This window comes from Nelumbo nucifera, chromosome 4 (genome assembly GCF_055504915.1).
Source record: "Nelumbo nucifera cultivar China Antique chromosome 4, China Antique-T2T, whole genome shotgun sequence".
Lineage (NCBI taxonomy): Eukaryota > Viridiplantae > Streptophyta > Magnoliopsida > Proteales > Nelumbonaceae > Nelumbo > Nelumbo nucifera.
Genome location: NC_142652.1, coordinates 77,558,654 through 77,570,755, shown reverse-complemented (window position 1 = coordinate 77,570,755; position 12,102 = coordinate 77,558,654). Strand labels below are relative to the sequence as shown.

Below are 12,102 nucleotides of genomic sequence, written 5' to 3'. Positions count from 1 at the left end.
TCTTAGTAGGCCCAACTCCAAACAGTTTTGAGACCTAGACCATTTGAGGAGTTTTCTGGCTGTTAAATCTTCCAACAGTGTTAGGCTTCTTCTTCAAGTCCCTCAGTGTCCTTTGGTCATCAATAATTCTTTCTAGTTCTGACACCATGTTTCTCTCAAAAAACTGATCTGGCACCATCTTTCCCTCTCCTCTACAACCAAATCTATCTCCTTCAAATGGACTTGACTTTTTTCTATCAAAATCTGACCTTGAAGTGACATCAATCTCTTCGGAGACCATACTAAAATATCCTATTTTTTGTTATGAGTAATGAGTGATTTTATTAAATATCAGAAAACATAACCGATACACATAGGAAGTTTCCCACATTGAGGCACAAGATGCAGATGATTTATGTAGAATGCCTGCTTTGATGGCCTCCCTCACTGCCTTTTAATCCTTCCATCGAAACAATGGATCTCTGCAAGCAACAACAATCCGGAGCTTGAAAACTTCCTCAAGAAAAAAAAAGAGATCCAGGAGAGTTGGGATTGATCTAACATCTTCAGTCTTGACTACAATTCTTACAGCCTGTACGTTTTCCCATCTTCTGTTTTTGAAATCAAATCTTTTAAAACTTCCCACAGCATTTCCTATGGCCCTGAAAACCTCTGTATACCAGGCATGCAGCGGAATCCCATAGACATCGATCCAGACATACCTCGTTTTCTCTACTTCCACTCGAAAACTGGGTGACCAGCGACTGAAAATGATTTCGAGGTTCCTCTTTTTTCCTATGCCTTCCCTTGCTAGGGCTTCTACCATGTCTCTTTTCCACCTAAAACTGAACAAAAATAAGGATGCTCCCAACCTTCAAACACAGAAGAAACTTAGGTTTCTCCATTCTTGGTTTGCCCATTTCTCCAGATCTCTAATGTCAGGATCCAAATGGACAAATCAACCTACTAGACCTTTCTTTGACCTTGCCTCCATCACTGACACATCTCTCGTTGTAATTGATGGTGTTTCTAACCACGACGCCACTTCTAAACCCTGCTTCATATCAATCGATGGTGTTGCAACAGGGATGGTACCATTGTTTTTGTTTATCTGGGACCTGTTCTCCGGTGGTGATGATAATAGGTCCTACACTCCTAAATTCTAAAGAATAGAACATTCCAAATGTGTATGTAAAAAAGAACAAACCTGGGTATATGTCTGGACATGATCCCTCCATAAGGAACTCGTCTTAAGAACATCCCTTAGGGTTGCTATAACTTCAAAAGATGTGGCCTTGATAACATCATCATCCTTATTATAAGGTTTCTCCTGCAAAGCACATAAAAACCCAATGAGAAAAGTAGATATGCAAGTTGAATATCTTTCAAACAATCAATATGAGAATCCACATCAAATAGCTAAGTTTCTTCATTGTATTACTAAAAAATAAAATATCAAAGTTACTATGCCAATTGAAAGAAAAGGTTAAGACAGAGATAGCATGCCTTGAGATGATCAACTTTAACTGTCAGGGGATCCTCACTAACCTGCAGAAAAGAAAGTCATAAGCTTTTTCTTTTGGGAACTTATCATAAAGGGACATTTAAATATATAATACTTAATCATAAGTATCAAATTTATTTAAAAAACCTTTTTTTTATAAAAAAAAACCATTAAAACATTTGCAGTAAATGAAACCATCAATTCTGGCTTACAAGATGCCAAAATTATTATAATAAAATAAATCTTACTAAAAAAAAGAAGATACCCCTGATGAGGAGACATCACCAAAGTAAACAAGGACCAAATAACACACAACTTTATTACCTTCTACCAGACCAGATTCAACTGCACCCAGGACAAACATAAAAATACAAGGAAAACATGTTCCTCCCTCTGCTCCTACCCAAAACTCAGACCCTTAAAAAAAACACTGTCACCCCAAATACAGGCCTAAAATTCCCATTAAAATTTAACCCAGGCACCCTGCTCTAAACTTAAGATACCAAAATTACTGCAAAATGCTTGGACTTTTTCTTGGGGTAGACCTCTCAGGGATTCAGAAAACCAAGAACTCTCCAACCTTTTGTCTTCCCTTTTGGCTGTTACATCTCTTCTAACAAACCTGATCGGAGAACTTGGATGGAGCACCCTTCAGGCTTTTTCTCGGTTTCCTCTTTCTGCAGGTCACACATTCAGGAGCTCCAAAGCCAGCATTTCCCAGCTAGGAAGATTTGGAATCACAGAGTCCCTCATAAAATTTGTTTTTTTCTTATGGGAGGCTGGTTTGGGCAAAATAAACACCTGTGATCTTCAACAAAGAAAAAGAAGGGGCAGGCCGTATCTCTTGCCTCATGTTTGTGTGCTTTGTCTACAAGCTGGGGAATCCACAGATCATTTACTCCATTGCAGCTTGAGCACAAGGATCTGGCAACTTTGTCTTTCTCTTGTTGGTCTCTCATGGACCACTCTGGAGCGAGTCTGATTTCCTTTTGCAATGGAAGTGTGGTGGTTTAGGTAGAAGAGGGAAGGTATACTGGGAATTTATTCCACATGCTGTTATTTGGGACTCATGGGAGGACTCAGTCCTGGATCTTGAGTCAAGTATCTTCAATAGATGTAATTTCTGGGCTTCTGCTTGTAAAGAGTTTGACGGCTTCTTACAAGAAGACATTCATAGATGCACTTCTTTCCTGCTCAGTTCGTCCCCTAGAGTGGAACATCCCCTTGAGCCTCTAATTGGCATGATTTCTGAGATGTCTCTTAGGTTTGATGGCAGCTCCATCGACAAGCCAGGTCCAGCCTAGATTGGTGGTATTTTAGTTTCAAATAGAGATGAGATCCTTTGGGCATATAGTGGGCCTATTGGGACGGTCAATGCAACTAAGGCAAAGATCTTAGCAGCTCTTACTGGACTCCACATTGCAAATCAATTGGGTTTGCATAATCCGCTGGTTGAAGGTGATTCACTCAACACTATCAGTTGGCTCAATGCTAAACAGGGTGGTCCATGGAGGCTTGATCATTTTTTAGCCAAGGCCTTTGATCTGGCAGCTTCCTTGTCTGTCTCCTCTTGGATTCCCAGGGAGCAGAATGTTAATGGCAGATTCTTTGGAAAATTAGTGTGAATAAGGCTTAACTTGTATAGCAGTTCTGTTGTGCCCTGATTTTTCGGCTGGGCACTCCCCTGTTTTGTAAATTCCTTTTCGTTATCCTAATATTATAACACCTTGTTATTTTCTTCAAAAAATAATTATTGCAAAACGCTAAACCATGCAGGATACCAACTCTATTACTTTCCCCCAGACAAGATTCAACTGCCCCCAGGAAAAACATAAAAATGCAAGGAAAACATCTCCCTCCCTCTGTCCATACCCAAAAATCAGACCCTTAAAAAAGCACCAAGTCACCCCAAATACAGGCCTAAATTTCCCATTAAAGTTTAACCCAGGCACTCTGAAATAAATTTAAGATACCAAATTATTGAAAAACGCAAAACCTTCCATAACTTCATAAAAATCATCAAAGACATTGCAATACTTTTACAATTATCAGAGATATTTGGCAAACAGAAAAAATTATGCTTCTCATGTAAAATGCAACTTGAGTAGAGACAAAGCAAAATTAAACAGGTTTACATGCTTCAAGATAAACTTACTATCTCAGTTATCCGAAGTCGCCTATGGCCAATAAGCACAACCTGATCTCCTTGGATACTAGTTATCTGGTTCATCAAATTCAAGTGGACAACAGTATCATGGAGGTTCCCTTTAGAAAGTTTCTCACTACTAGTTATCTGAACATGTTAATGAAAGAGGTCATTCAAAGCTACGGAGAACATGTGTACCTGGGCTAAGGTGCCAACTTCATGAAGACGGTTGAACAATTCTTTTCCTTTAAGGTCATATATGTTCTTCTCGGTTTCTGAACCAGCTGCAAGACTAGGATCTGACCCCGGTTCATCTTTAAGCAAAAAAGCACCCGCATATGGGGCCTGTCGCTTACGGTTTTCCACCAAAGCTGCTAATAGTTTAGGATCCTACAGGGGAAACAGAAATTTTGCTCTGAGAACACGCAACTGAGTTACATCTCTACAAAGTAAATTTTTGGCAACAAAACAACTGATACAAACACACACACACACACCATTGGCAACAAGTACAACCCACAGAAATAAACCACATCATGAAATAACATGTAAAAACAAAGAACCATCAGAACTGAAACAGAAAATTGCAGATCAACTAAACAAAGAACTGTAAGAACTGAAACAAAAAAACGCAGATCAACTATCTTATGGATGTTTAGTAAACTATAAGAAATCAACAATCAAAAGACAGCAAGTTCTATGGTGAGGAAAGAGGGAAAAAATCTAATTCGGTTGACAAATAAGGAAAAAACAAGGACCTATGTGAAATTATAAGTAAATAAATACTTATCATTCTAAAATTGGGGTGGGAGGCATAGAGAGCTGTATGCCCAAGTTGAAATGGCTATTGTGGCAGGTTCTAATGGAACTTTCCCTGGTGTTGGACTTGGTCCTGTCATCCCCACAAAAGTATGTTATTTCATGTGGAGTAATTACCTCAATAAGATCCTGAGTTAGACAACCTCTTTGTTGGAATTAAGGTACGGAACAATCAATGTGTGTTATGTGAATCATCCCCCACCGAATTCAATAAGGTATATTCTTATGCATTGTAGCACCTCTCTTTCTATCAGTTGGCACTTCTTGAAGATATGTGGGCAGCAATTGGAGGATCATTGAATGGAAGACATGTCAATCTCATGTGGTGAATGGTGATCAGCACCACCAAAAGAACCATTGTCTCTTCAGTTTTGTTGGGAGATTTTTTTCTTTTTTTTTTTTTTTTGAAGAAGGGTAACTAACTAACTATTTCATTCAATCAAAAAGAGAGGTGTACATGAGAAGATGTACAAGAGGACAGGGCTTTACAACAAAAAACAAAAAATCCATCCACAACTCTGGAAAACTATCTGCACTGTACAAGATATTCCTCTGACCCTGACTTAGCTAAAGAGTCAGCTCTTTGGTTAAGCTATCTAGGGATAAACTTGAAGAAGCAACGGAGAAGTGAGATGATCCCTCTTATTTCAAGAAGGAGATAACCTAGCTGCCAAGGGCCTTCTCCTCAGTTGGTCACCCAGCCGATCACATTTCTGGAATCACCTTCAACTAGCAGGGACAGGGAAGCCACTTGCAAGGTTTTAGCTATTCTGAGACCCATGAGGAGGGCTTTTACTTCAGCTTCCAAAGCATCACTTACTGCTATTGGTCCACTAAAGGCACACCTCAGATTGTCATTTACATTTAGAATAACCCCCCAATCCCTGTGCCAGTGATTTAAAAGGCGTGCCTAGATGCATAGGCGAGGCGCATTTTAGGGTATGTGCCTGGTGTGCCTTGTGTGCCTTGCATTTCAGCCCAGGTGTGTGCATTTTGAAAATCTGTGCATTTTTTTTCTGTTTTTTGTGTTTAGCAGCTGGACCAAAAACCCCATATTTGCTAATGTTGCTCATTCATTCATCTTAATAAAAGATAGTTTTAAAAGACACGTAAAGTTATAAAACCTTTTTATAGGGATTAAAAAATTAAGACCCTTATATGGATTTTTTCATTTTTTGGGCTTGCCTTGAGGGGCTTGGTACAATGATGGCTTGTAGAATCAGGAATGCATAATGTTTAACATCACATTAGGTATTTGAAGTAATGCAATTTGGAAAAAAAAAATAAAGAGATTTAGAGTTTACTGCTTGAATATGTTTTGTATGTTATGCTTGATTTTATTTTTAAATTTTCATTTTAAATATGTTTTACATGTTATGTTTATGTATTTTAATTTGAGATAACAGGTTTTTTAAAGTATTTATTTTAAAATTTAAGTTTATATTTTTAATTAATAATGTGTTTGATATTTTTAATATTTTGCATTTTTTTATTTTTTCTCTTTTTTTTATTTTTATGACTTTTTATTAATTTTTTTAGAATTTTTTGCATTTTTGCGCCTTGCTTCAAAAAGGCACACACCTCGCCTTGTGCCTCAGGCACAAAATGGCCCTTGCGTTTTTTTTTTTTTTTGCACCCTGCGCTTTTAAATGCCCTAGGTTTCAAACTACCATCAAATTGTAATATACTGGTTTTCCAATACATTCTGCTTCTCTTTCCTAGTTGTTTCCTTTCCATTGCTGCACAATATCACAAACATTGCTGGGTGGACCCAGTCGAAGCTGCCACCCCAACAAAGGTCTAGAAAAAACTGCCAAAAGCCTCTTGTCACTTAGCAATTCATGAGGAGATGCCTGATGGATTCTCCCTCTTGGAGATAAAGAGAGAAGACATGAAGAGATATGTAAAGATGTCCTTTTCTTCTCCACTAAAAGTTGTCATTAGTATTGATACGCTAAAGAGCAGTCTCCCAAATAAAGAAAAAAGGATTTAGAGGTGAAAGTTCCATTTGAGGTGAGAGATGAAAACTTTTTCCAAGGACGAAAGAAGATTAGAGACATCCAAAACTTCCTGCTCGGTAAGGCTTCTTTGAAAATTAAAGTTATGGCCTTATGAGTTAGGCCATTGTTCTCGTGGGACAAAACTGAGGAGACTAGGGCTTGTCTATTTAGGACAAGCCTGAATAATCTAGGGTAGGTTTCACAACAGGGATGGTGACCCCACCAAAGATCAATCCAGAACTTGATGAGGTTGCGTTGCCATTCCCTAAGCTGAACCGAATGCAGTTTGAGAGCAAAGGCAGGGTTTGGGCGACACCTTTCCAAGGGTGGATGGAAGAGAAACGCGGAAGAGATTGGGGGCTACCCCTGCCACTAGCACAGTCACCATACTTGCTGCAGATTACAGAGGCCCAGAGAGAAGGCAACTCCTTCAGCATTCTCCAGTGCCACTTTCCAAGAAAGACATTGTTCCTATCCTCAATGTGGTCTAAGCCCAACCCATCATCCTTCTTTAGCTTGCAGATTACCTCCCAGTTAACTAGATGATCCTTCTTCTTCCTTTCTCAACCTCCTCCCAACAAGAAATCCTGTTGAAGTTTTTCCAGGTAGTTTCTCACCTTGGCAAGCACTTTAAAAACAAAAGGGAATAAATGGGGAGATTAGAAAGAGTTGCTTTGGTTAGAATAAGTCTACCCCCTTTTGAAATATAGTTCTTCTTCCAGACTTTGGATTGTTAAGAGAGATAAATAAAATATATAGGCAGATTAGACAACATTCTTTCAACAAGAAATCCTGTTGAAGTTTTTCCAGGTAGTTTCTCACCTTGGCAAGCACTTTAAAAACAAAAGGGAATAAATGGGGAGATTAGAAAGAGTTGATTTGGTTAGAATAAGTCTACATCCTTTTGAAATATAGTTCTTCTTCCAGACTTTGGATTGTTAAGAGAGATAAATAAAATATATAGGCAGATTAGACAACATTATTTCAATTAGTTTAATTCTGCCTTACATATTAGACAAAACACTTCATCAAAATATCCAACATCTCCAGGGTACGACAGCATCAAACTGAATTTCGATGGATAACCCTGGAAATTCAGGGATAGGATGACTCTTCGCAAATGGTGATAGAGCTAATATTGACATTGTATTCTGGCTACATTGGACATGGTTCAACCTGATCTGAAAATATGGCAGCTCTACGTGGGATGAGAACCTAAGATTAGCCAAGTCTCTGCTATACTTTTTTTGTGAATAGAAAAATAAAATTTCATTAAAAGAAAAAAGAGAATACAACAGGAAAGAAGATAAGACATAACCCAAGAGAAAACAACCAAAGACTGGAAAAGAAACCAACCCAACTAACATACTAAAACACCAACACCCAAAACCAAACAAACCAACCCAGAGCCCCTTCAAGACTGATAAAGCTCACCCAACTTTACTAATCACTCTTCCAAATCCTCCAATTCATCTCCAACACTACTTTTGTCTTCCAAAGTCCATATGATTTTAGAGATGAAGTGATCGAAGGGGACTCTCATACAGTTGTCAGCTGGTTGAAAAGAATAATATGGGTTTATGGAAATACAGATAATAAAAGAGGGGACTGAGAAGTTAGCTGGAGAAGTGAGGACATGTAAAAACTGGACTCCACAATTTTCTAATGGTCTGGCAGACTGGTCAGAAAAAACAAGGTAAACACAGGAATCATCTGTACTAGGGATCGATTCCCCAAGAGGACTATGTAAAAAGAAGTAAGCAGGGTGGCTAGCAAGAGCTAGACCAATACAAGAGATGCTTGGAACAAAACTTTTTCTCCATCATTCTTCTATTAACCATTATTGGTTGAAAAAGAAATTATGAGAAATAGTGCATAGTATATTTGGGAAATTTGATGACTAAAATGGAATTCAAAAAGCAAGCCCACATTCCAAAGGATAAGCCATTAAGTTGTCATACCTTCACATAGATAGGCATGTAGAAACCTGGAAATAAAGGTCTATGTGGCAGTGGCAAAGCTAACACCTGCAAGGATAACAACAAAAAGAAAAAATCAATGAATAAGAAGTTTAAAGGAGAAAACCAATGATTCTAATTTCTGAGAAAGAAAGAAAGAAAAACTGGCTAATCTTGGGGAATTCCACTTAATTAAGATGCAATGAAAAGACGTCAAGCGGAACAAACAAATTATGTCCATGGTCCACAAAGGCATAAGACTTCTCTGCAGTAAACAATAATTGGGATGGGGAAGGGAGGTGGGAGAAAAATATATAAAAAAAAACAGGAAGTTATTGGTCAAAATACATCAAAAAATGGAGTTATCATTTTCTGTTAAATAATGTCTAATGTTATCCTTCAAAAACTACCAAAAGATTGTGATAAATGACCTTCTTGATCAAGTACACATCATATATAACCACTGTAGCAGGATATTTTAGTCATCACCAATGAAACACAAGCATGCTATCAACTCAACCAAAAGTAGATCATCAGGAGGTTTGAATTTAAAACAAATGGGGATCAAGTCCATGTTTTATTGGGCGATCAAAATAATATCCTGCAACAATGGCCACTGCTGATGTGATCTCATATTGACCCTTACATAGGATTGATTTTTATTTCTTTAAGTATTATGTATCAAGGATATGGTGGAAGCATTTGAATTATGATTTATGAATATACCAGTTTTCCCCGACATTAATGCATAACAAACCCCAAAACCCTGTTCACCAGACCATTGATTCTAAATTGCAAGAAACCATTCAAATTTTTTGCAAATATAGATAGGAAAAACAAACAAGAAACAACCAGTTGTGCATAGATTAAAGGTGAAAATGTGCAGTATAATATATGTCAAAGTTGCTATCAATGTGCATTAATCTCTCTGTATATAATTGTCTATGTTAGATGTTGTAAGATATAATGCCAAAGGAGACACAAAAGCCTTATATTGCAGATTTCCTCGTTGAGATTAGGGATTGTGACTTATCAAAGCATTACAAGATATCTTCCAATCTAATCCATATGCATCCTTATAGAAGCAAGAGATTCGGTTAGCAGTACCAGAAAATTGCAGGAAATAGATTATTTTGTACTTAACAATATCCAAAAATTCACTCCATTACCAATTAAGACCAGCCAAGACAATGCTACATCCGAGTGGAAAAACAGTAAAAACCAAAATTCCTTTCTAAATTGTCCAAAGCTTAAAACTTGGTGAGCGATTTACCCTGAGATGAAAGATTCTAACCCAATACTTGCAGGAAAGAGGAGACAACTCGTAAAACAAAATTGCAATTCAAAAAAGTTAAAATGACAAAAACAAAGTCCTACCGTGAGGTAATCCTCTGGTCTGGGATTAGTAGGGACTATAGCTGACGAAGCTTTCGAATCGACTTCCTCCGCATTCTCCACCGCGGCTTCGACTTCAGCTGTCTTTTCCTCAGGCTCAACCACGGGATTGGACCCGTCGCCAGACTCTGAACAGAAATATACTCTTTTAGATAAACCTGAATTTCTTGGACTCGAACTTGTCAGAGAGCCCAAAACTCTAAGTAATGGAGCTCTTTGTTCTCCCCCATAAGAGAAATTTCCGGGAAGTCTTGGAGTTAAATTCTGCAATCGGCCCTGTCGGCATGAAGCTGATAAAACCTTCAGCATAGATGATGACTGAATGAAGAAAGCCGACAAGAATTCGGTTTCCCGACCTTTTGTGTCCTCTCTCTACTTTTATATCTGTTCGTCTTCGTGAATAATCGCCATTGGTTGAGTAGAGCTCGAAGAAAGTAGGTATTTTAGTGCATGTGCATCGCTGCTAAAACCCTCCCAAAGTCCTGGTTTGAGAATGCATGAGAAGAGTATATTACCGAAAATCTCTCCCTTCTTCTTCAAAAGTACCAATAAGTCCTTTCCAGTTGCAAAGACTGCAAAGGGGATACATCCGCGCAGACGAGAATTTAGAAGTATAAAACAGGCCGTGCTAAGTGCGGGCTGTGCCGGCTCATGGGCCATCCTGGGCCGTGTCGCCCTCTTCAGGGATAATTTGGAGGGTTGGCTCGGCATGGACCATGGCCCAAGCCCATGTGGGCCTGTGCTGTGCCGTGCTACGGGCTTGGGCCGAGCGAGGTTGTAGGTCGTGTTGTGGGCCTGAGCCATGCCGAGCTGGGCCGCAAGGTAGGCCTTGGGTGTGGGTTTAACTGGGCCAAACTAGATTTTTTGTTTTTTTTTATTTTTATTTTTATTTCTTTGTTAGGTAAAACTAAAATATTTAACTTTCTTTTGGGAATTATTTGAAAAAATAAGAAATGAAATGAAAAAAATACTTAACCAAATATGAAGTCAAACAGATAAAGACTCAAAGTGAATAGCAAATTGGATGAAAAATATGAATTTTATTTCATTTAATTTTGAATGATACAAAGCATAGTATGGTTGGACAAATGAAATATGAAAATTGAAAAATGGAATGAACTAATAAAATATCAAAAATATACTATAGTTACAAATTGAAAATAAAAAATACGTTATTAAAAATATCAAATAAATTAAATAAAATTAAAACAAAATTTTCAATAATTTAAAAAATGCTATACAATTATTGAGTATACAAAAATATTGAATTCATCATTTTCTCCTATTGTTCTTAACTTTGATCATTGTAGGAATTGAAAATGGTGGAGGATAGGGCTATTTATAGGAATTGTTGAATTGGTGTGATGAGAATGGTGGAGGATATGGCTATTTATAGGAATTGGAAATAATTTAATTGCCCAAAATACCCTAAAAACTAGCTATTTTTTAGTTGTTGGGAGGGGTATTTTGGTCATTGTAAAGTTATTTATCACTTTATCCAAAATGCTTCCCCAAACTAGCTGTTTATATAGTTGTTGGCGGGCATTGGTCTTGTTATTCCTCCCCCCAAAACCAAAATACATAAATACCTCCTTTATATAGTTGTTTATAACTTTTGAGGGGTATTTCTGTAGAAAAACCTATATAGCTACGGGCCTACAGGCCGGCCTGTGCTGTGCTAGCCCGTGCCATGGGCTAGGCCATGCCTGCATGTGGGCCACGGGTGGCACAGCACACATCGTCGTGCCATGTCGTGCTAGCCTATGGATTGGAACCCCAAGCCCAGCATGGCTTAAACCATCGTGCCAGGCCTGACACAGCCCGCATGCCATCGTGTCGTGCTGTGTCGGGCCGAATTTAAATGAAATAAAATTCTCTAGAAGAACCAAGTTGTGCTTGGCCCATTTAGATACACGCTTTGTTACTTGGAAGTGGAGGAGTTGTGATAACTGGTAATTCATTAATGGAGATGCCGCATGCTTTGAGTCTTGAGTTTTGACTCTTGAAGTTCTAAGACGTTGTCCACCTTATTTTGCTCATTGTGTGGGCCCATTGTTCAAAGTCAGATACTATCACTAGCGAGGACTCGTGTCATCCACGGGATTTATCAAGGAAAGTGAAATAACCAAAAACTTGTGACTAGGGAAAGAATGTAGTGTTGTTTAAAATAATTAAGGGCCTATTAGTTTGCTCTATAGTCTGGCATCTGAAAGTGCAATAATTACATTAAGAGGTATATTGGTATTGGTGAACTTTTCTTTCATTTGAATTCTGTGAACTCTGAATTCTGAATTCTAAAAA

The 12,102-nt window shown here is 38.1% G+C and overlaps 1 protein-coding gene across 1 annotated transcript in view; it reads right to left on the bottom strand.

Moving 5' to 3' along the window:
• Positions 1-10,263, bottom strand: part of LOC104605082 (lon protease homolog 1, mitochondrial-like) — a 42,992-nt gene extending 32,729 nt beyond the window's left edge. The window contains exons 1-6 of the mRNA XM_010269699.3: positions 9,784-10,263; positions 8,410-8,475; positions 3,828-4,019; positions 3,639-3,704; positions 1,486-1,527; positions 1,187-1,309 (exon numbers count right to left, since the gene is read on the bottom strand). Coding sequence (XP_010268001.1) covers positions 1,187-1,309; positions 1,486-1,527; positions 3,639-3,704; positions 3,828-4,019; positions 8,410-8,475; positions 9,784-10,110 — 816 coding nt within the window. The 5' untranslated portion in view covers positions 10,111-10,263. The remainder of the gene's footprint in view (positions 1-1,186; positions 1,310-1,485; positions 1,528-3,638; positions 3,705-3,827; positions 4,020-8,409; positions 8,476-9,783) is intronic.
• Between the last annotated feature and the right edge of the window lie 1,839 nt (positions 10,264-12,102).